Below are 24,128 nucleotides of genomic sequence, written 5' to 3'. Positions count from 1 at the left end.
TGGTGATGGAACCCCCTCTTTCCCTGCACCCCCACCCTGGGGTGAACACTTCCCTCAACACCTTGGTCACTCTGCTCCTTCCCTCTCTATGCTCACCTCCCAAACCAGTCTCATATTTCACTCTATCCCCTTCCACCCGTATCCCTCCCTCCAGCTTTACGTTTCACTCTTCTCATCTGTTGCATCTTTTGTCTCCTTGTCACCTCTAGCCAATGTCACAACTCATCACCCTCTCCCCTGTATCCACTAATCAAATAATGGGCTTTGTCCTGCTCCCATCTCTTTCCCACTTTCTCTGCCCGACTCCATCCGTCTGAATGGGTCCCAACAGGAAACAACATCATCTGTCCATTCCCTTTGTGGTCGGGTAGATGGTGCCTGATCTGCCAAGTACCTCCAGCACTTTGTTTTGGACCAGGTTACATTCCCTGGTTAAAGTAATCCTAGTTGGCTGCTGTTGCAGGGAAAGTAGTTTAATGTTGATGACACTTGAAGTCTCATTACAAATGATCAATCCTGCCATTCACCCTACTGTAGTTTTGGAATTAGTCTAAATCTACATTTGGTTTGAGTGTGTTTGTTGCCAGAATCCATTTCCTCTCTTCTCTGCTCTTTTGTGAAGGAAATCAATTAGTGTTGGTTTCCACCCAGGATTTCCAAAGACTGGGTCCTCTGTTGCTGGAAGAGTCTGCCACAGTTAGACTATTTTCCCCATTCTGCCAAATGTTGCATAAACTGGGCCAAACTTCACTGCTGTTCCTTTACTTGCATGTCTCATTTAATTCAAAGTATTTATTTGTCGGTTAAAGTAGTATCTGGGTTGTCATGGTGTGTTTCTCCAGATATTTGAACTGCCTTTATGCTTCTATCTGTTTCTGTTTGTGCACAGGTTTCAATGAAGCTGGCATGTTGCTGTGCCAGTGAATTACAGTAGTCAATGTTTCTGCTACCCTGTAGGGTTCACTACAATCCTTTCAATGGCTGATCCTGTGTCTCATGACATTTAATTTCAATTGGAATCTCTTCCTCTCTAGGTGTCCAGTGAGAAGGAGGATGTCAGCAGACTTCAAATCACTAACGTGACATTGGTTTGTTTTGTATATAACTTGTTCTATGTGAATATGGTTATGGAGTTGGTACAAACTGTTTAGAACCTTCACTTGGGCTTCAGTGTGGATGAAGATTTGGGAAAGATTAACAATAGTTTTCTCTAATTGGGCTCGGCCTGTCTCAGCTTGGGGCCCACTTTAGTTTAAAGATTATATTGCCCCTCCCCCTCATTAGGGTTTATTCACTAAAGTTGTGGTCTGGGCCTACTTGAAGGAGTTTAACAGGGACCACTGGTATGTACTTGTGTCTCTATTTAGTAGTGAGTTTCTGCCTGTACCTGGGGCTGTTGGTCAGGGGGGGAGGTGGGGACAGGGAGGGAGATGTATGGGGGTGAGATATTGGTTCCACATGCCAATGTGTTGGATTCCCCTCTGCCAGCATGATACCAGTGATCACCTTCCAGGGTGGGGTCAGTGAGGGGGATGTATGGGGGGGGGGTGATCACCTTCTCCTGTCACCACTTGACTGGATGGCCCTGCCTTCTGTCTCTGGAGTTTGCCTGGTGTGTACTTGTGCTTGAGGAAACGGTGACCTGACGACTCGTCCAATCTGAGGCTTTGTCTGGGGAACGGCCACTTTGGTCAGGCCCATGAGATCATTACCCTTGTCCAAATCCACTTGCCTTCATTAGGCTCCCCACTTCCTCATTGTCTTGGCCTTCGTCCTAACAGGGATTTATTCTGGGCTTTAACCATGCCATGGAACAAATAAACAGTGCTGGCAGAATTCAGCGGGTCAGGCAACATCTGTAGAGGAAATGGACAGATGACATCAGCTTGGAAGCCTTCAGACTGGAGTAGTGGGAGAAGGTTGGAAAAGGGAAATGGGGCAAAGCTTGGCAAGTGATGGGTGGATACAGGTGAAGGGATGATGGGCAGATGGTGTAGAAAAGGACAAAGGCTAGAGGTGAAAAGATGACAAAACATTCCAGAGGTGTGAAATGTAAAGTTGGAGCGAGGAGCGAGGAATGCGGGTGCAATGGGCCGGGTGTAATGGGCGGGTGCAATGGGACGGGTATCCGGGTGGGACAATGGGACGGGTGTAATGGGACCAGAAGGGATAAAAGGGAATGTGATTTGGGGATGAGTGTACTGATGAAGGGACACCCCCGCTTTCCCTACACTCCCCACCCTAGTGTGCACCTCACTCAACACTCCGTTCACCCTACTCCTTTCCTAAGAAGGAGCTGCAGGACACGGCCAGTCGTGAAGGTCATCGGAGACACAGCCAACTGGTGGACATCTCACAGGTGTATGTGTGGCGGGGGGGGGGCATCTCACAGGTGTGGAGGTCCCCAGTGTGGAGGTCCCCAGTGTGGAGGTCCCCAGTGTGGAGGTCCCCGGTGTGGAGTTCCCCGGTGTGGAGTTCCCCAGGGTGGTGGTCCAGAGTTACCACCATTGTCTGCTGCATGCCTTTTCTTGTTGCTCCGTTGCAGGCCGTCCTACGAGTGGAAGAGACAGGTGACGCAACGCAACCATGTGACACAGAAGAAGAGGAAAATGTCTCTCTTCTGTGACCATCTGGGACCCTTGGAGTTGGCTGAACATTTGACTTATCTGGAGTACAAGTCGTTCTGTCGTATCCTGGTGAGAATCTCTCTTTGTCTCCCTGTCCCTCAACCCGTCCACGCTAGACATGGCCAACACCGCTAGCCATCAGGCAGGTCCACAAACATAAGGCAGGTCAGTCAATATCCCCTTATATCCCCACACCTGCACTGGGATTTGAACCAATGTCCTTGGTTTGGGGTTTAATAGTGAGATTAAACGAGTACTTACCAGTGCGAAGTTTGATCTGTATTTTATGAGGAGTTACGATGAGGGATTACGTGAAGAACCCACCCAGTGCGCAGGCGCGGCATACTTCCAAGCAGCGGTGTGGAATCACAGGTAGACACAGTATTGAAGTAAAGATAGTAAAGATTAATGAGACATCAGCTCGAGTTTGATCTATACAACGAGGGTGGGAGCGGAGGGCACGTAATCCCTCATCGTAACTCCTCATAAAATACAGATCAAACTTCGCACTGGTAAGTACTCGTTTAATCTCACTATTTTACTTCGGAGTCACGTGAGTGACTACGTGAAGACTTCAAAGGTCTGTGATTTCAAACCGTGTAACAGCTATATCACTCACTGCCGAAAGTTCATCGAGGGAGGAAGTGGTATCTAAAGACCAACGAATTTGTTAGTTTTTTGAAACAAAATTGTTAATTGTTATTTAACAATAACAAAAAATAGCTCCCCTGGGCTTTAAATTATAAGTTTGCAGATTCTAAAATTTTCTCCGCAAACACGTCCTTCTCCATCAGCGGTTTGTGGTAGAATTTTTGGAACGTTGACTCCCTTGACCATCCCGCTGTACTAAGGATGTGGTCTATGGGAACCTGCATCCGTTCCGCCGCTGACGTGGACGCTGCCCTGGTTGAATGGGATTTAAAAACATCCGTGTTAATCCCCGCGGTTTTTAGGACCTGTTTCAACCATCTAGATATTGTCTGGCTCGTAACCCGTCCAAAAGGCTTTTTATGGCTGACCCATAAGGCTTTTTCACTCCCTCTAAGTGTTTGGGTTGTGTCTACGTAATCGTATAGATGGGTCACAACACACAGCCTAGGTTCTGGAGGGTAGGCCCGGAAGATTAACGGAGAGTTGGGTATACCTGGCCTGCTTTGTTTAACCAACCCCGGAATGGTAAATGTAATGGAATCTGGGGTGGTCACCATGTTGTCCAGTCTTAGTTGATGCAGCGACTGAACCCTTTGTGCAGAGACGAGCGCCATGAGCATGAGAGTCTTGATAGTGGACTGCTCCAGACTCAAGGATCCCACCGGAGGCCAACCTCTAAGGTGTGACAAAACTACACTTACATCCCATACATGGGTGTATCTGGGTGTAGGGGGTTTAGTATTATAAATCCCTTTGAGGAGTTTTATAACCAGAGGGTGGGATCCAATGCTGTGATGTCCTGAAGGCATAAGGTAAGCGGACAGGGCGCTCCGTGCTGCATTGATGGCACTGTAGCTCATCTTTTGGTCATGGTGCAAGTGGCCCAGGAACTCCAGCACGTCCGTGATCGAGGCTGTCTTGTATGATGTCCCTGCATCCAAGCAGTACTGCTCCCATTTTCTGATGTAGGTCAAGTACTGCTTCTTGGTAGAGACTCGCAGGGATGCCGACATGGTGGTGATTGTTCGTTCTGATAACCCCAATCCCTGGTAAGGCCTGTTCAGAACCTGGAAACCAGGAGTTTCAATTTTTGATGGCATGGATGGCTTATGCCGGATACCGGGTGAGTCAATAGTTGTGGGTGGCTGTGAAAAACCATAGGTGACTCTACCACCATGTCGTGGAAGACTGGGAACCATGGTTGGGTAGGCCAGTCGGGTACAACCAGAATACCTGAAGCTGAGTCTGCTTTTATTTTCTGGAGTACCCGGCTGATGAGGCAGAAGGGAGGGAAAGCATAGAAAAAGAAATTTCCCCAATCCAGCGTGAAGGCATCTACCGCTGCTGCCTCTGGGTCTGGTTCCCAAGCCACATACATGGGTAGCTGGTGATTTAATCTAGACGCAAACAAATCTATATCTGGCGTACCGTATTGCTTAACAATTCTAGCAAAATATTTTGGGGTCTAACATCCATTCGATGTTGTCATTGAATTTTCGTGACCTGGTGTCCGCCACTGTGTTTAGCTTGCCTGGTAAATAGGCAGCTGATAGCCAAATATGTCTCTCGACACACCATTGCCAGATTATAGTAGTCAATTTGTCGCATGATACTGATTTAATGCCACCCATGTGCTGGATGTAAGACACCGCCGTTGTGTTATCAATCATTAACCTGACATGCACATGCCGCATATCGGATGCATATGCTTTTAGCCCATAAAAGGCGGCCAGCATCTCCAAATAATTTATGCCAAGTGATTGTAGTAGCGATGCCTCTGAATTAGTCCATCTGCCACCTGTGCTGGATATAGAGTTAGTAGCTCCCCAGCCTAAAGCACTGGCATCCGTTGTAATGGCTATGTTAGGATTGGTGACGGCGATAGGACTGTAACTGTGCCAAATGTTATCCACCCACCACTGAAGTTCTGATTTGGCTTCAGCGGGTAAATCCATGGTTCGGTCATAATGCCCCCTACTTAGACGTAGTGCATGTGTCCTTGCTCTTTGCAGATTTTGATAATGCAAGGGCCCATATTGTGCAGCTGGGAATGCTGCTACTATACTACCAATGACTCTGGCCACATGCCGTATCCTTGGTTGCGGTTTTGCGATTAAGTTGTTACAGGCTTCTGTTAATGTAGCCTTTTTGTCTCTTGGCAGAGTGACAGTCATACGGATAGTGTCAATAGTGAAGCCTAGGTAATCCATGTTAGTTGTTGGCTTCAATATTGATTTATCTGGGTGTAGAACAAATCCCAATGTTTCAAGGAGTTGTTTAGTAGCTAAAACTCCTGCGACAGCTAGTTCCCTTGTTCTCCCCAATATGAGAACATCGTCCAGATAGGCCATGACTAAATGTTTCTGTTCTCTTAATTTTTTCATGGCCACTTTGAGAATTTTAGTAAATAATCTGGGAGCTGTCGTTAAACCATTGGGTAATGCTCTATACTGCCATAGTTGCCCCATCCAGATAAATTTCAGATATCTGAAATGATCCTTATGTATGGGTACTAAATAGTAAGCATCCTTGATGTCTATGCTTGCCATGAAGTATCCCTTGGAGATCAGTTGTCTGGCAGTAACAAATGTCTCCATTTTGAAATGTTGATACTCAACAGACTGATTTAGTGATGTCAAATCAATGATAATACGACATCCACCATCTTTTTTAGTTTTGATAAATATATTCGATACAAATTCCAATGGCTCGTGTCTGGCCCTCTCTATGATGCCCTTGGACACGAGCCTATCTAGTTCAGCTTGTCCTTCCAACTTTTCTGATTCTGAGGGGAGGAATACCCTTTGGGGTATGTGCTGAACTGGCGGTTCTATGCCTGATTTAAATTCAATTTTGTATCCACTGATACTGTTGAGTATAAACTTGTTGCTAGTAAAGGAGCACCAAACATGTTTGAAGAACCTTAAACGCCCTCCTGTTAATACAACACCCTTTGTCTGCGTATGTCGACAGGAACCAGACCCACCTACCTCCATGTTTATTTCTGGGAGCGTTTGCGATGGGTTTGGCCCGAGGGTGTCCTTGTTGGTGCTGTGGTGGGGCGGCGTATCTTCCCACGGCTCCGCCCTGGGCCCCGCTCTAAAAAAGAGCTCTGGGGGTAGTGAGAGGCGGTCACCAGGCTTTCACCAGCTCGGTACCTGCTGGTGGATGCCGAGGCGTGCTGCCAACTGGGTGTCTTCACCCTGCTCGGTCCTGGCGCTGCCCTCATGAGGCCTACAGGTTTGGCCGCCTCTTCCAGTTCCTTGAGCCTTTTTGTCAAGTCGGCCCCGAATAGTAGCGCCTCCTTCTCTGGCGCCGGAGCTTTGCAGAGGCCCGCGTATTTGGGGTTGAGGGCAGGCCTGATGTTTTCACGCCTTAGGTTATTGAGCTCGTATTGTGTGTTACACATTAGTGCCAGCACATCCTGCTGGGGTGTAGAGAGCTCTGCGTTCCCGGTGGACCGAGCAAAGGCGGTAATGGCTGCAGTGTGGAGCTTCAGGATACGCTGCATTTTCAGCTCTTGCGTCCTGATGTGCTGCCCCAGCTGGTTCCATATTTGGCCGTTTACGGTTTTTTACCCGCAGCGCCTCGCAGTTTTCCGGCGCTGTGTAAGTGTCGAGGGCCTCCTGAATGACCTTTTCTTGCAATGGCTTATTAGAGAGCCTGTTGATACTGGCCGCCATTCTTGGTGGTAGTATCATTCCGGTCCTCGGGGGCGCCGCATACCTGCTGACTACACCCAGTAGCTCTTCTTCCTCCAGCTCGCCTGGCATGCTTGCGCTGTCGTCCGCCTGCCCTTGTGATAGACCAGCCCAGTCCTGGCCTCCCTTACTGACCTCAAACAAGGAGGGAACAGAAGGGTGTGGCGATGGTTTGGAGGAGGCCATAGCCCGTCCTCCTTGGAGATGCCTTGCCTGCATCTCCTCGTCGAGCATCTGCTCGAGCAGCTGCCTCATGCAGCTTAAGCGGCCGTCTCCCCGTTTCGCCGGTGGAGAGTGTTCCCGTTCCTCCGACGAGTCGGAGGCCACCGGCCGGTCTGTTTTACGGGTTGCTTTTCTCCCTGTGCGGGGCGTCGCAATCGGCGGCACAGGGAGCGGCTCGGCGTCGGGTGTGCGGGAGCGTCCAAACAGCTCCTCAGCCGCTGGTGGCTGCCGCCCAGATATTGACCCCTCCTCGGGTGGAGTTGGGCAGGCAGTCCTCCTTGTTGGTCGCTTACGGCTAGCCATGGCTTTTTCGTCCGTTTAGCGACTCTGTAACACAAAAGACTCACTTACCTGAGGTCTTGTCTTTATGCTGCCGCTGGAGAGCCTGGCTCCAGCTGCTGCCGCTGTTGCGCTGCTGACGTAATGCCGCGCCTGCGCACTGGGTGGGTTCTTCACGTAGTCACTCACGTGACTCCGAAGTAAAATCTAAGCCTCAGCTCAATGTGACAAACACACAACTTCCTCTCATCTGATCGATCATGTCACAAAGTGACTCAGGGGCTCAGACAGGAGTCACCCTCAGCTCAGTCCCAGGGCTCACCCTCAACTTGTAGTTGAAGGCCCCATCATTTCACCCCATTCCATGTCCCACCCCCACCCCTCCCCCATCCCCCTCATCATCCCAATCCCTCCCCCACCCTCATTCCCTCCTCCCACCCTCATTCCCTCCTCCCCACCCTCATTCCCTCCTCCCCACCCTCATTCCCTCCTCCCCACCCTCACCCCTCCCCCACCCTCATTCCCTCCTCCCACCCTCACCCCCCTCATCCCAACCCCTCCCCCACCCTCATTCCCTCCTCCCACCCTCACCCCCTCCCCCATCCCCCCCTCTCTCTCTCTCTCTCTTGAACCATTGACATTGTCTTGTTCACAAACATCGTTTTCTGTTGTCGTTCCAAAAGCAGATATAGCAGTATCAGGTCAAGAGCACATTGCCACTTACTGTGGCTACATGGTTTGTCACGCTTCCTGCAGCATGACAAGCTCTCTGTACAAATGTACTTGCTGATTGTGGAGAGCCTTGTCAGCTGGAGAGAATCCTGCCCTGCCCTGCCCTGCCCTGCCCAACCCTGTCCTGTCTGCCCAACCCTGTCCTGTCCTGCCCAACCCTGCCCTGCGCAACCGTGCCCTGCCCTGCCCAACCCTGCCCAACCCTGCCCAGCCCTGCCCTGCGCAACCCAGCCCTGTCCTGCCCAACCCTGTCCTGCCCAGTCCTGTCCTGCCCAACCCAGCCCTGCGCAACCCAGCCCTGCCCAGCCCTGCCCTGCCCACCCTGTCCTGCCCTGCCCAACCCTGTCCTGCCCTGCCCAACCCTGTCCTGCCCTGCCCAACCCTGTCCTGCCCTGCCCAACCCTGTCCTGCCCTGCCCAACCCAGCCCTGCCCTGCCCAACCCTGCCCTGCGCAACCCAGCCCTGCCCAACCCTGCCCAACCCTGCCGTGCCCTGCCCTGCCCAACCCTGCCCTGCCCAACCCTGTCCTGTCCTGTCCTGCCCAACCCTGCCCTGCCCCCCTGCCCTGCCCTGCCCTGCCCTGCCCTGCCCTGCCCAACCCTGCCCTGCCCAACCCTGCCCTGCCCCACCCCAACCCTGCCCAACCCGGCCCTGCCCAACCCTGCCCTGCCCAACCCTGCCCTGTCCTGCCCAAAACCCTGCCCTGCCCTGTCCTGCCCCACCCAACCCTGCCCTGCCCACCCCAGCCCTGCCCTGCCCTGCCCACCCCTGCCCTGCCCACCCCACCCCTGCCCTGCCCACCCCAGCCCTGCCCTGCCCACCCCAGCCCTGCCCCAACCCTGCCCTGCCCACCACAACCCTGCCCTGCCCACCACAACCCTGCCCTGCCCACCACAACCCTGCCCTGCCCACCACAACCCTGCCCTGCCCACCACAACCCTGCCCCTGCCCACCACAACCCTGCCCTGCCCACCACAACCCTGCCCTGCCCACCACAACCCTGCCCTGCCCACCACAACCCTGCCCCCTGCCCTGCCCTGTCCTACCCTGCCCTGTCCTGCCCAGCCCTGTCCTGCCCAGCCCTGTCCTGCCCAGCCCTGTCCTGCCCAGCCCTGTCCTGCCCAGCCCTGTCCTGCCCAGCCCTGTCCTGCCCAGCCCTGTCCTGCCCAGCCCTGTCCTGCCCAGCCCTGTCCTGCCCAGCCCTGTCCTGCCCAGCCCTGTCCTGCCCAGCCCTGTCCTGCCCAGCCCTGTCCTGCCCAGCCCTGTCCTGCCCAGCCCAGCCCTGTCCTGCCCAGCCCTGTCCTGCCCTGTCCTGCCCTGCCCTGTCTGCCCTGTCCTGCCCTGTCCTGCCCTGTCCTGCCCTGCCCTGCCCTGCCCTGCCCTGCCCTGCCCAGCCCTGCCCTGCCCTGCCCTGCCCTGCCCTGCCCTGCCCTGCCCTGCCCTGTCCTGCCCTGTCCTGCCCTGTCCTGCCCTGTCCTGCCCCCTGCCCTGTCCCGCCCAGCCCTCTCCCGCCCAGCCCTCTCCCGCCCAGCCCTCTCCCGCCCAGCCCTCTCCCGCCCAGCCCTCTCCTGCCCCGCCCAGCCCCGCCCTGCCCCGCCCTGTCCTGCCCTGCACTCAAGTCCCATTGTATGTCACAATCTACTTGAGGGACATCAACACTGACAACTGAGGGGGGATAAAAAACAAAGACAGGGTCAATTATCAGTCTTTTACTTTAGTATTGTCATGTACAGTGAAAAGCCTTTGCTCCAGAGAGTATTCTGAGGGATAAACAGTTTGTGCATTTAGATAGACAAGGGCTGCTGAGGAATAGTCAGCCTGGTTTTGTATGTGGGAGACTGCATCCAAGGCAGAGCAATAGATGTTGTGTACATAGATGTCCGCAACGCATTTCACAAGGTTCTGTGTGGTCGGCTGCTCTGGAAGTTTCAATCGCATGGGATCCAAGGTGAGATAGCTGACTGGATGGCAAATTGGTTTTATGGAAGGAAGCAGAGGGTGGAAGGTTGCTTTTCTAACCGTAAGCCTGTGACTAGTGGTGTGCCTCAGGGTTTGATATAGATCGTAGAGTCAATGGAAGGTGTTTGTTGCAGGGAGAGGTTGGGGCCAGGCTGGGACTCTATTCCTTGGAGCGCAGGAGGATGAGGGCTCTGGTCTGAAGCTCAGGGCTCACCTTGGGGTGAATACTCGCCTCTTCCCAAATGTAAACGCAGAATTCAAGTGTTGTGTCTAGAGAACGGTTCCACCCACCCTTTCACTAGTCTTGGTGGCATTGTGGGGGATTAAGAGCAGAGGGTGGTGGGTGTATGGAACAAGCTGCCAGAGGAGGTGGTTGAGTCTGGGACTATCCCAACGTTTAAGAAACAGTTAGACAGGTACATGGATAGGACAGGTTTGGAGGGATATGGACCAGGTCCAAGGCAGGTGGGACTAGTGTAGCTGGGACATGTTGGCCGGTGTGGGCAAGTTGGGCCGAAGGGCCTGTTGTCTTTGGAAGACCCTTGACCTGTGAATTCACAGCTCCCACAGGTTGAGGCTTCACAGTGAAGGTTGGTTCAGGCTGGTCAAGTGGGTGAAGTTAACATCTGGTTCTCAATGTCTGCGTTGTCACCGACTCTCTGCGTTCCCTCCACAGTTCCGCGATTACCACAGCTTTGCCAAACACGGCTGCGCCAAGGACAACCCCATCCTGGAACGGTTCATCAGCCTCTTCAACAGCATCTCACAGTGGGTGCAGATGATGGTTCTCGGTCTGCACACACCCCAGCAGAGGGCGGAGGTTATCACCAAGTTCGTGCATATGGCCCAGGTGGGTGGGGAGAGGGTGGGGACACAGGATGAGCGAGGGGTGGGTGGGGGGGGGGGGGGGGGAGGGGGGGGGGTTCACATAGGGTGGCGAGGTTGGAAGAGGGATGAGGGGAGGGGGTTGGGTTGTGGATGGGGGAGGGGCGATCCAGGGATGTGTGTGTGGGGGGGGGGGTGATCCAGGGGTGGGGGGGGGGGGGGGCTGAAGGGCCTGTTTCCACACTGTATCACTCTATGGGTCTAAGACTGGGACATGTTGGCCGGTGTGGGCAAGTTGGGCCGAAGGGCCTGTTTCCACACTGTATCACTCTATGACAATCGAGCCAGTCCCAACTCAGTCCATCCACTGCGGAGCCTCCAGGGGTGGTCAGATTCTAGTCAGTATCATTCATTGGAGGGTTGGGTTGAATTTGGAAAAGGGAGATCATGTTTTAATCTCGGTGTGTTTAAAATAGTAATTTAAAGCACCAACAATAAAGCACGTAACTGAAATGTTTGGGAAAGTGTCAGTTTTTCTCCTCTCCTCCTCACAGAGACTCCTGCAACTGCAGAATTACAACACCTTGATGGCAGTCATTGGTGGACTGAGTCACAGTGCAATCTTACGTCTGAAGGAAACATATCACTACATCAGTGCTGATGTTCTAAAGGTGGGAGGGATGGAGGGAAGGATGGAGGGAAGGATGGAGGGAGGGATGGAGGGAGGGAGGGATGGAGGGATGGATCCACCACCCACACGGTCTTCAGGGACATCTCATATAGAGTTGCACAGAAATATGTCCCTCAGCCCAACTCACCTACACCATCTAACCTGTCATATCTACAGTACACTAGTTTAAACGTTGTGGTAGTACTTGCTCTGGCAACTCGTTCCATACACCCACCGATGTAATAAAGGTGCCCCTCAGGTTCTTCAATCTTTCTGCCCCAACCTTTCCCCAACTCCTGGCAATAACCTTGTAAATCTCGACCCTTTCCAGCTTAACAGCATCTTCCCTAAAGCAAGACAACTAAAACTGACCATAATTGTCCAAATGGACCTCACAAACATCTTGTACAACTGTAACATAACATCTCAACTTCTATTCTCTTTACACTGACAGATGAAGGCCAATATGCCAAATGTTTTTTGACCACGCTATCTACATGTGAATCCACTTTCAAGGAACTTCTTCTTCTTGTGAATGAAACATAAACCAAAGGAATAGTTAGATCTCAAGCCATGAGGTTGTTGTCTATGTTGGAGTCAATGTCTGCCAGGCCCTGACCCAGCTCCATTGGGTGGGTGGTAGAGCGGGCACCCAGAGATGACATGGTTGGCTCTGAGTTCCCTTTGCCCTACAACACTCCCCAGAGCCCTGTTGTTCATGATGAAGGTCTTCACATCATCTTACACTTATCTGTATTAAACTCTACTAACCCATCAAGATACTGCTGTGAACAATCTTTGCTCTCTACAATCCCACCCTCGTTAGTGACCCGTTTGTGTCTCGTTCCCAGATTTCAGATGAGCTGACTGAGTTAGTCACCACATGTAGCAATTATGGGAATTACCGGAAGCGTTTTGCTGAAGGGTCTGGTTTCAAGTTCCCCATCCTCGGTGTTCACCTGAAGGATCTGCTGGCCGTTCACCTCGCTCTCCCTGACAGGGTGGAGGACGGGCAGCTCAATGTGGTCAAGATGCAACAGCTCTACTCCATTCTGAATGAACAGGGTCAAGTCCAGGCCACTCCTCCACCCGTTGAGCCCAACAAAGACCTGGTCAACCTGCTGACGGTGAGTGGACATCATGTCTCCCACCAGAACCATCTACATGAAGCTTAACACAGGAGAGTTGGCATTAAGCCATCTCTTCCCCATGGTCGGGATGGTATGTTTGGTCAGATGGGAGACAGACTGGAAGATGAAGGGGGGTGTTGGGAGTGAATTCCAGAGCTTGGGGTCCAGGCAACTGAATGGGAATGGAGAGGAAATCTCCAATGAATCTGCACAAAAATACAGTGTGTCTTTTCCTGAAGCATTCAAGAGGTTGAGCAGGAAAGAATGTTTGTCTTGTTCCTCCACCCATAGGGCATAAGACACTGTTTGTCCCCCCCCCCCCCCCCCCCCCCCCCCCCGCTGGTAATTCCCCATCAACTTTGTCTAACCTGGAGCAAGGGGTGTAGTGGTCACCAGCGATTGATCAACACTGACCTGCTGAACCTTTGGTCTGATGGGGGCTGCACTGTCTCTGCAGGTTTCACTTGATCAATATCACACAGATGACGAGATCTACAAGCTGTCGTTGTTGAGAGAACCTCGCACCTCCAAGTCCACAGTGAGTTCCCCAACTCTAACCTGCCTGAACTAACCCCAACCCCACGAGGGAGGGGGGCACGAGGGACGGGGAGGGGGGGGGGGGCACATGTTGGGGGGGGGGGGGCACGAGGAGAGGGGGGCACATGTTGGGGGTGTACATGGAGGGGGCACGAGGGAGGGGGGGGGCACTTGTTGGGGTGTACATGGAGGGGGGATATGTTGGGGGGCCACGTGGGGGGCACGAGGAGAGGGGGATATGTTGGGGGGGCACGAGGAGAGAGGGGGGTTTGCAGGGTGACGTTGACTTTGGTCCCGGGGTTCCAGCGATTGATGGCACGTCTCTCTGTCCCAGCCGTCCAGTCCTGCTCCAGCCAAGCTCTCGGTGATGGATGAGTGGGCAACTGCTGTCAAACCAAAAACAGATCCTGAGTTAATTAACAAACACATCCACAAGATGGTTGAGGTGAGCAAATGTCCCAAAGCAGCAGAGCCGGGTTCTGGACACATCAATACAGCGCTGGGGGTGGGGGTGTGTGGGTGTGTGTGTGTGGGGGGTGTGTGTGTGTGTGTGTGTGTGTGTGGGTGGGGGTGGGGGTGTTGGGGTGGGGTGGGAGGAGAAAGCTGGATGAGAGACGGGCTAACATTACGCCTCCACAATGAGGGGAAGTTTCAGACGGAGGATGTGTTTGGTTAATTCCACATTGTTTGACCTTGTTGACCTCCTCGTCCAGTCCGTCTTCAGGAACTTTGATGTCGACCACGACGGCTACATCTCCCAGAAAGAGTTTAACATTATCTCCTCCAACTTCCCCTACCTGGACAGGTTCAGTGTCCTGGATGAGAACAAGTGAGTCCCAACCCCCCACTGACCCCTCACCTCCCTCTCCCCAACACCCCCTCCCCAACCCCCTGACCCCTTCGACCCCCTCCCCCACCCCCCCCCACCCCCACTCCAACCCTCGACCCCCTCTCCCCAAACGCCCCCGACCCTCGACCCCCTCCCCAACCCCCCCCGACCCCTGACCCTCGACCCCCCCCCCCCCCCCCCACTCCAACCCTCGACCCCCTCCCCCACCCCCCACTGACTCCCCCCCCTCCCCATCCCCAACCCCCCGCCCCACCTGGAACACTGGCTGGTTTGTCTAATGAGCTTCACTGACCCTCCTCTCTCTGGCCGCCAGCGATGGTCAGATCAGCAGAGATGAGATGCTGGTCTACTTCAAGCAGGCAAACTCACTCCTCAACTGCAAGATGGGATTCATTCACAACTTCCTGGAGACCACCTACATGAAGCCCACCTTCTGTGACCACTGCAAGAACTTTGTATGTGATGGGGGGCGAGTGGCTGTTGGGGGGGGGGGGGGGGTTGTGGGGGCGAGGGGGGGTGGGGGGGCGAGGGGGGTGGGGGGGTGGGGGGCGGGGGGTGTGGGGTAGGTGGGGGGTGGGGGGGGTTGAGGGGGCAGGGTTAAGGGGTGGGTGTAGGTGTGGGGGGTTTTTGTGGTGGGGGGGTGGGGTTAGGGTGTGGGGGTAGGTGGGGGGGGTTGTGGGGGGGGGTTTGGGTTTGGGGGGGTGGGGTTGAGTGTGGGGGTGGGGGGTAGGTGTGGGCGTGGGGATGGGGTGGGTGTGGGGGGGGTGGGGGGGGTTAAGGGGGCAGGGTTAAGGGGTGGGGGTGGGGGGTTAAGGGGGCAGGGTTAAGGGGGGGGGGTGGGGGGGGGGGGTTAAGGGGGCAGGGTTGAGTGGAGGGGGCTGGCTCTAGGGGAGAGCTGCCATTGCCACCAGAGACCCCACCCCCTCTCCACCATGGCCCTGGACCTGCTGTGTTGAGCCCACCATTGACCACCACGTGGCCTCACTTCACACTGACCGCTCTGCTCTCCTCTCCTCCCACAGATCTGGGGCTTGTACAAACAAGGCTACAAGTGTAAAGGTGAGTGAGGAACAGGCTCTCTCCAACCACATCCTCTCACTCTGTTTCCCTCTGTCATTTCTCCTGCTCTCCCACTCTACAGTCTGAAGAAGGGTCTCGACCCGAAACGTCACCCATTCCTTCTCTCCAGAGACACTGCCTGTCCAGCTGAGTTACTCCAGCATTTTGTGTCTGTATACATGCCCTTCCCTCAGTGAGGTAATGGTGAGATCTCTCTTCCCCCTCTCCCACAGTTCTTGATTCCCATTGAGTAACTAACGTCACGTCTCCTCCCCTCCCCTCCCTCTCCTACAGCCCCCTCCCCAGTCCCAGACTCTGCCCCCCCCCCCCCCCCCCCCTCCCGACATTCAGAAGAGATTTAGTAGCTCTCAGGCCTAAAGGAATCTGGGGGAGTAAGCAGGTAACGGGGTACTGATTTTAAATGATCAGCCATGATCATATTGAATGACGGTGTTGGCTCGAAGGGCCGAATGGCCTCCTCCTGCATCTATTTTTCTGTTTCTAAGAGTTCACTCTCTGTCCATCCTTTAAACTGTCTCTAACCTGACATCCCCGGGTAAACAGCTCCTGCCTCTCATTGCCCCACTGTTAGCCCTGGGACTCTGGCCAGCTGAGTACTGATGGCCATGTTGTGTTCACAGCCTGTGGGATCAGCTGCCACAAACAATGCAAGACCCTGCTGGTGATGGAGTGTCGTAAACGTACCAAGAGTATTAGCTTTGACAGTCCAGCTCACACCCTGAAGCGGTCATTCAGTTTCCACATCACACACGCAGCTCCTGACTCCATGTGTACAGGTGTGTGTCATGTGTGTACAGGTGTGTGTCCTGTGTGTACAGGTGTGTGTGTACAGGTGTGTGTCCTGTGTGTACAGGTGAGTGCCATGTGTGTACAGGTGTGTGTCCTGTGTGTACAGGTGAGTGTCCTGTGTACAGGTGAGTGTCCTGTGTGTACAGGTGTGTGTGTACAGGTGAGTGTCATGTGTGTACAGGTGAGTGTCCTGTGTGTACAGGTGTGTGTGTACAGGTGTATCATGTGTGTACAGGTGTGTGTCCTGTGTGTACAAGTGAGTGTCCTGTGTGTACAGGTGTGTGTGTGTGTGTACAGGTGTGTGTGTACATGTGAGTGTCATGTGTGTACAGGTATGTGTCCTGTGTGTACAGGTGTGTGTGTACAGGTGTGTGTGTACAGGTGAATGTCATGTGTGTACAGGTGTGTGTGTACAGGTGTGTGTGTACAGGTGAGTCATGTGTGTACAGGTGTGTGTGTACAGGTGTGTGTGTACAGGTGTGTGTCGTGTGTGTGTACAGGTGTGTGTGTACAGGTGTGTGTCCTGTGTGTACAGGTGTGTGTGTGTACAGGTGTGTGTCATGTGTGTACAGGTGAGTGTCATGTGTGTACAGGTGAGTGTCATGTGTGTACAGGTGAGTGGCCTGTATGCATCTGTGGAACACGGAGACCGACCTCTACACGAAAACTGCAGGGGTGGGACATCTGAAATCAATAAAATAACTCCAACAGCCAGTGGATATGTTATGGAAAAATGCAAAATGAGGAAATACTTTTTCACCCAGAGAATTGTGAATCTGTGGGATTCTCTGCCACACAAGGCAGTGGAGGCCAATTCACTGGATGGATTTGAGAGTTAGATTTAGCTCCAAGGGATATGGGGTACTGATTCTGGATGATCAGCCATGGTCACATTGAATGGCGGTGCTGGTTTGAAGGGCCAAATGGCCTACTCCTGCACCTATTTTCTATGTTTCTAAATGACTAGGACATGCTCAGGACAATGGGCTTAGATGGAACGGAATTCCATCTAGAATTGGAGCATCCAAGATGGTTTCTTCTAACAATATATACATGGTCAAACTAAGGAGGGAGCAAAGATATCACAAGCATATAGGGTGGTCAAGAAAGCTTCTTCAGTCAGAGTATTGAGAATATAAGTTGGGAGGTCATTTTACAGGTGTACAAGATATTGGTGAGGCCACACAGAGTATTGTATTCAGCTTTGGTGACCCTATCATATGGAAGATATTGAGGAAGAAACTGCCTCTCTGGTTCCTATTAAATCTTTTCCACCTCAACTGAAACCAAGGTCCCTCTGATCAGCATCTCATATTTCACTTGGGTAGTTTACACCCCCAGTGATATGAAAGGTGACTTCTCTAACTTCAGATAACTCTTGCTTTCTCTCTCCATCCCCTCCCCAGTTCTCCCACCAATCCTACTGTCTCCACCCACATCAGTCTGAAGAAGGACCTCGACCATTCCTTCTCTCCAGAGATGCTGCCCCGCTGAGTTACTCCAGCATTTTGTGTCTACCTTCGATTTTAACCAGCATCTGCAGTTCTTTCTTACACATCCTCTGATTCTTGATTTCCATACTCTGGGTAAAAGACTGTATATTTACCCGATCTATTCCCCTCAACATCTTGTGCATCTCTATAAAATTAGCTCTCAAATTCCTGGGCTGAGAGGAATAAAGTTCCAGCCTGCCCAGCCTCTTCCTATCACTCAGGCCCTTGAGTCCTGGCAACTTTCCAGATGAATCTTCATTGCACTGTTTCTATATTAACATAAACTGAACACAATTCTCCAAATGTGATCTTGTAGAACAGTAACATAATATCTCAACTCCTGTACTCGACACACTGGCTGCTGAAGGTTAATGTACCAAAAGCTTTCTTGACCATGCGATGCCCCAACGAGGAACCACAGATAGGAGATTTGAACAGAGCTGGAATGAGGGAAGATATCTTACAATGTTCAACTGTGTTGCAGTACTGAAGGAAGAGTTGGAAAGTCTGGAGGATGAAGTGCAGGACATCCATCTGTAACAACGCCCACCATTTGGTAAGTGTTTCGTTCAGTTTCCCGTCACGTAAAGAAGGTACAGTGTAAAGCTTGTGTTGTGTGCCCACCAGCCTACAATACATGATTACAATAGAGTCATTCACAGTCCAACCTGTTCTCACTTTACTGGGCCTCGTTTACACATTTGTAAAAGACTGCACTTCCACAAATTCTTTCACTGAACCTCTCAACATGCGGCCAAACGATGAATTGAACACAATAACTTGGCATGACAATGTATTATTGGGGACAATGCAGAGGGAGTGCCAGTCTAAACCATAGTAAGACTCAAAACAAAACCAAATGTTCCTGATATCTCCATAACAGATAGAACTGAGTTTCCCGTGTGAAACTGCAACTCAGGGACAAACTCCGGAGGGAGTGGGGGAGGGGCAATTGCCACTGTCCTGACCCAAGACTGACCACCCTGATCTGGTCCAAGAACAGGTCGATGACCTACCCTCCCCCCCCACCCCCCTGCTCTGCATTGAGTTCCCAAAGATCATAGAAAGATAGACAATAGGTACAGGAGTAGAGGCCATTCGGCCCTTCGAGCCTGCACCATTCGCCATTCAATATGATCGTGGCTGATGTGTGGAGGTCTTACTTCATCTTCCAAGCTGGTTCCCCATATCCTACAATCACCCGATCCACAATATCCACGTTCACATATTACTGATTTTCTGGGTTTCACAACGTTCTGGGACAAAGGATTCCAGGAAATCATTGCACCTCATTTTTAAATGACCCCTCCATTGGGTCGAAACCCCTTTGTTGGAAACTCTTCCACTGATGAAAACATTTCAACTTGGACCCAATCATTGTCTTTGGTGCCTTTTATGTGTTTCAATATGATCACCCCTTGTTCTGGTATACAGGTTCAAAGTATACAGAGCCAATCCATTTGACCTCTCTATGATTAAATGTAGTATTAGTGTCTGACACAAATATTGGTGGAGTTATTGACAAGGAAACAAAGTATGAGATCAGTGGGGGAGACAGAGGTTTGAGGTGTTCCATTCTGGGTGAATGTGAGGAAGGTGTAGGATTAGGATCTAGAAGAGGAAATCTCTGCCTGGCCTTTGGCACAAACTCCTAAATGTACTGAGAAATGAGTGAGTGTTGTCGACCTGTGGGTGGGATAATGGGATCTCCCTGGAGATGGTGCTGGCTCTGGACAACATTACATGTCTCTGTATCTGACCCTGGGATAAGTGTGTGATGGGACCCTCTCTACACTGAGGGAACCTCACTGTTCTGACCATGTTAGTGAGAGAAGGAGCCTCATACTGTGTCTAGCCGGTGATGCCTGAGTGCAGAGACCTTGTTAGGAGACCCAGTCTCTCAAACCCCTCCTTCATATTTCAACCTTGTTCAGATCCTGCCTCATGGTTTCTGCTTTCTGTAGTTTAGGCTCGCTCTAGCTGAGAGGTGTAAAGCTTTTTCACAAACCCCCTCATTGTGAATTTGATCTTTTATAGCCTTAAAAACCCATCACGTCTTCCAGCCAAGCAGCAGCAGATGGAGGAGTGGAAGATTTACAGACCAGCAAGATTCTCCTATGGGCCAAAACTGATGTAAATGTGATGATATCAGACTGGGTTGTATTTAAACCCATGATTTTATCTGCTACACCAAATACAAGCGGGCAAAGTCTCACAGTCATCACAAGGACTTCACTGATGTGCCCAGTAGTGAGCAAAGATTATACAGGAGCTCCTCTATAATCTTTGCTAGAAACTAGAAACACTGGACACTGATTGCACTGTAATTTGTCTTGTTACGGTTCATGCTTCCACGCCCGGTTCAGGAATTGGTTTGTTTATTTTATTTAGTTTTTCCCCCCTCATTGTTGCTGGGGGCCGTGTTACACAGGACTCTCTCCCTTCGCTGGTCGAGGAGATGCGAGTGTTTCGGTTCCTACGCAGAGCATCACTGCGCCCGTGGAGTCCTCCGTCCCGACTCACGCCCGGGGTGTCCCCAACCCACATGCAGGAGCCGCCCTCGACCATGATATTCCTTCCTCCGGCATCAGCTTAAACACGGGCCACTCAGGCTCAAACCCTCGTCAGGAGATACAAGGGCGGGCACATGACGTCATGGGCTAGAGGGAGTGTCCTGGTACTTAAGATCATCTCACCTCGAGACCTTGAGGAGTCAACAGGTAGCTTTACCCGAGAGAACAACCTTACTCAGCTACAGCAGCAACATAATATAGTTAGCGCACCAACCTAACCTAACCGAATAAACGACTCTTTGAACCGGCCTGACATCTCACCTTTATTCACCACGTTTAGTGCAGCTACAATCTGTCCATTTCTTCAGGGGTTGTCAAACCCACCAAGTTCCTCCAGCACTGTGTATTTACTCATGATTCAAGCATGGGGTGGCTCGTGTTGCAAAAAAAGTATGTTTTGCAACACGAGGAATTTCATTTACCATGTACTTCATACCAATAAAAAGCTACAGAACACAAACTCTGCCCTTCTTTGGTCTCCCGTGGTCTGGGGCCTCGAGTCTTCTGTTGATGGGACGATCTTAACTCCCGTAGCTGGTGGTCGGGCCGTCCGTGTCGGGGGTCCTGCATCAGGTGTTGTATCCCAGCTCACTCGGGGTCTAGTCGAACCTTTTGCATTCTTTGCAGCATTTATCCACATTAAACTTCATCTGCCATGCATCTGCCCACACACCCAACCTGTCCAAGTCACCCTGCATTCTCATAGCATCATCTTCACAGTTCACACTGCCACCCAGCTTTGTGTCATCTGCAAATTTGCTAATGTTACTTTGAATCTCTTCATTGATGTATATTGTAAATAGCACCGAGCCTTGCGGTACCCCACTAGTCACTGCCTGCTATTCTGAAAGGGACCCGTTAATCCCTACTCTTTGTTTCCTGTCTGCCAATCACTTCTCTATCCATGTCAGCACTCTACCCCCAATACCAAGTGCCCTAATTTTGCCCACTAATCTGTTATGTGGGACCTTATCAAATGCTTTCTGAAAATCCAGGTACACTACATCCACTGGCTCTCCCTTGTCCATTTTCCTTGCACACTGGACACTGACCCGCTGGATCCAGGCTTTGAATCCCACCTGACCAACGGCCTTGTGTGTGTGTGGGTCAGTCACATCTCTCTGGCCACTGGTCACTGCACCCACACACTGGTCACTGCGGCCACACACTGGTCTCTGGATCCAGGCTCAGTCTCTGCAGTGACCAGTGGTGTGGCTGACCCACACACACTGGGCAGTGGTGGGATTCAAACCCTCGCCTCTGCAGAAACAGTCTGGATTCAGAGATCAGTGACCAGCGTGTGGCCGCAGTGGCCAAAGGGACAGATTTCTTTGCTGTGAGATGAAGGTCTGTCCAGTCTTGTCCATCTGATCGCTGTTCCAGTCACAGTCTCATGAAGACGTCCAGAGACCGCCCTCCACCTCCCTGTTCCCCACATCCCCCTCCCCCACATCCCCCTCCCCCCCATCCCCCTCCCCCACATCCCCCATGTGAACCTCTATAGTGTGGGGTGTAATGGTCACTACAGTGGGTGTAATGGTCACTACAGTGTGGGGTGTAATGGTCACTCTACAAGGCGCTGGTCAGGCAACATCTGGAATACTGTGAACAATTTTGGGCCCCGTATCTGAGGGAAGATGGACCGGCTCAGGATTGACCTATGATCCCTGACACAAGGTCAAACGTTACCAGTACCTGGAGGACAAGAACTCGGACCAATCGGAGGAGGGAGAAACTCCCCGTGACCTGCGGAACAGCAGGGAAACGACGGAGACTGAGGAATGGCCTTGGTGACCTTCTCTCTCTCTCTTCCCCTCCCTCTCTCTCTACCTCTCCCTATCCTCCTTTTAATAAATTATTAGTTTTTAATAAATTATTCAACAAACTCGAGCCTGGTGTTGATGTTCTGTGCCGTGTGTGGGCCCCACCACAGGTCTAGAGGGAGGGAGGGGGCGAGAGAGGGAGGGAGGGAGAGGGAGAGAAAGGGAGAGAGAGAGGGGGGGGGAGAGGGAGGGGAGGGGGGGCGAGGTAGTGGGGGCAGAACTGCAGGTACCTGATGACCACCACACCCGTGTGTCCAGGTGCAGCTCCTTAAAGCCCACGTTAGGGAACGAGCAGCAGCTGGTTGACCTCAGGACCATCCTGGACACAGACTCTCTTGGACAGGACGTAGAGAGAGGTCGTCACGTGGATGCCCAGCAAGAGAGAAGGTGGTCCCTCGAGGTAGGGAATGAGACGGTGCTGTGACACTCAAGAATGGAGGTTGATGAGGGGAAGTATCGGGGACAGAATGGGCAGCGAGGAAGGCAGAACTGCAGGTGCTGCTTAAACTGGAGACAGACACAAAAAGCTGGAGTAACTCAGTGGGTCGGGCAGCATTGGGGCATGGATAGGGACATTGTACCTGGTTCAGTGAGTGGAGACTGGCAGCTCAATGTTCTGGGGTACAGCAGCTTCAGGAGAGACAGGGTGAGGGAAAAGGAGTGGGGTGGGGGTTACATTGTTGGTTAAGGAGGATGTCACGGCTGTGTTCAGAGGTAACATTACAGACGGTTTGTCTAGAGAGGCTCTATGTGTGGAGCTGAGGAACAAGAAAGGGATGATCACCTTGTTGGGGGTGTACTACAGACCCCCGTATAGTCAACGGGAATTAGAGCAGATATGCCGGGAGATTGCAGGTGAATGGTTGTTGTAGATGGGGATCCCGATATTGACTAGGAATGTCATCGTGTGAATGTTGTAGATGGGGATCCCAATGTTGGAATGTCACTGGGAATGTCATCGTGTGAATGTTGTAGATGGGGATCCCAATATTGACTGGGAATGTCACAGTGTGAATGTTGTAGATGGGGTGAAAATTGTCGAATGTGTTCAGGAGAGTTTTCTCCAGCAGTCAGAGCGTCACATGTGAGAGACTGGTCACGGTGGCACAGCGGTAGAGTTGCTGCCTCGATCCTGACTACGGGACCATGCTGTCTGTACAGTGGAGTTTGTACGTTCTCCCGTGACCTGCGTGAGATCTCCGGTTTCCTCCCACACTCCAAAGATGTACAGGTTAATTGGTTTGGTGTAAATGTATAACTTGTCCTTGTGGGTGTGAGATAGTGTTAATGTACGGGGATCGCTGGTCGGCACGGACTCAATGGGCCAAAGGGCCTGTTTCCCCACTGTATCTCTAAACTAAAACTCTAAAACTTGATGTTGTCTAGGGACATTGGGAAGGGCAAGTGTATAAAGTGTTCATGGAGCAATAACCACTGTTTGATTAGGTTTAAGATAGTTCTGGTCAGGGCCCATGTGTTCAAATTCTAAATTGGGGCAAGGCCAACTTTCTTGTGTATGGCGTGCACAGCCTAAAGTTGTAGGACAACTTGTTCTATTCGATTGTGCACGCCAGATTGATTGTATTCGTTGAAACAGGGCGGACCACGTGAAGGTTGCAACCTCCCACCCCCAAGGCCAACTTTGAGGGGATGAGACAGGAACTCACTCGTTGACCGGAGCAGGTTGTTGGAAGGAAAAGGAATATCAGGGAAGTGGGATGTTTTTAAAAGTGCTGACAAGAGTTCAGGACATACATGTCCTTGTTAGAGTGAGGGGTAAAGCAAGCTGGGCTGACGAGGGAAATTGAGGCTTTGGCCAAGAGTAAGAGTTAGGACAGCTGGGATCAGGTGCATCCCTGGAGGAGTTTTGGGAACTAATGTGCTAGCTAAAACAAGAAATAAGGAGATCGCATATTGCTCTATAGCTTTGGCAGATGTACAAAGGACAATCTCAAGAGATTGTATAAAGGTTAGCCAGAGAGAGTCAAGTCAAGGGAGTTTATTGTCATGTGTCACAGATGGGACAATGAAATTCTTGCTTGCTGCAGCACAACAGAGTATTTTAGGCATAAATACAGATCAGATCAGTTGACCATATACCATACAATATATATATATACACATATAACTACACAGATAAAGTGCAATAGGCTGTTATAGTTCAGAGTTTGTTTGAGGTTGAGTTTA

The 24,128-nt window shown here is 51.8% G+C and overlaps 1 protein-coding gene across 5 annotated transcripts in view; it reads left to right on the top strand.

The window, feature by feature from the left end:
• The window catches only part of LOC129706041 (RAS guanyl-releasing protein 2-like), a 49,205-nt gene extending 27,984 nt beyond the window's left edge, over nucleotides 1-21,221 (top strand). The window contains exons 1-13 of one of the 5 annotated variants that reach the window (XM_055649991.1): nucleotides 960-1,088; nucleotides 2,546-2,696; nucleotides 10,848-11,021; nucleotides 11,551-11,667; nucleotides 12,518-12,793; nucleotides 13,254-13,334; nucleotides 13,668-13,778; nucleotides 14,047-14,162; nucleotides 14,497-14,638; nucleotides 15,206-15,242; nucleotides 15,884-16,039; nucleotides 18,030-18,101; nucleotides 19,583-21,221. In XM_055649991.1, coding sequence (XP_055505966.1) covers nucleotides 2,610-2,696; nucleotides 10,848-11,021; nucleotides 11,551-11,667; nucleotides 12,518-12,793; nucleotides 13,254-13,334; nucleotides 13,668-13,778; nucleotides 14,047-14,162; nucleotides 14,497-14,638; nucleotides 15,206-15,242; nucleotides 15,884-16,039; nucleotides 18,030-18,085 — 1,353 coding nt within the window. In that variant the 5' untranslated portion in view covers nucleotides 960-1,088; nucleotides 2,546-2,609 and the 3' untranslated portion in view covers nucleotides 18,086-18,101; nucleotides 19,583-21,221. Of the gene's footprint in view, nucleotides 1-959; nucleotides 1,089-2,172; nucleotides 2,362-2,388; nucleotides 2,395-2,545; nucleotides 2,697-10,847; nucleotides 11,022-11,550; nucleotides 11,668-12,517; nucleotides 12,794-13,253; nucleotides 13,335-13,667; nucleotides 13,779-14,046; nucleotides 14,163-14,496; nucleotides 14,639-15,205; nucleotides 15,243-15,883; nucleotides 16,040-18,029; nucleotides 18,102-19,582 lie in introns of those variants that run through there. The other 4 variants (XM_055649989.1, XM_055649992.1, XM_055649990.1 and 1 more) reach the window with 4 other exon arrangements.
• The last annotated feature ends 2,907 nt before the right edge of the window (nucleotides 21,222-24,128 follow it).

Source organism: Leucoraja erinacea, chromosome 19 (genome assembly GCF_028641065.1).
Source record: "Leucoraja erinacea ecotype New England chromosome 19, Leri_hhj_1, whole genome shotgun sequence".
NCBI classification, from domain to species: domain Eukaryota; kingdom Metazoa; phylum Chordata; class Chondrichthyes; order Rajiformes; family Rajidae; genus Leucoraja; species Leucoraja erinaceus.
This window is presented reverse-complemented; position numbering and strand designations above follow the sequence as displayed.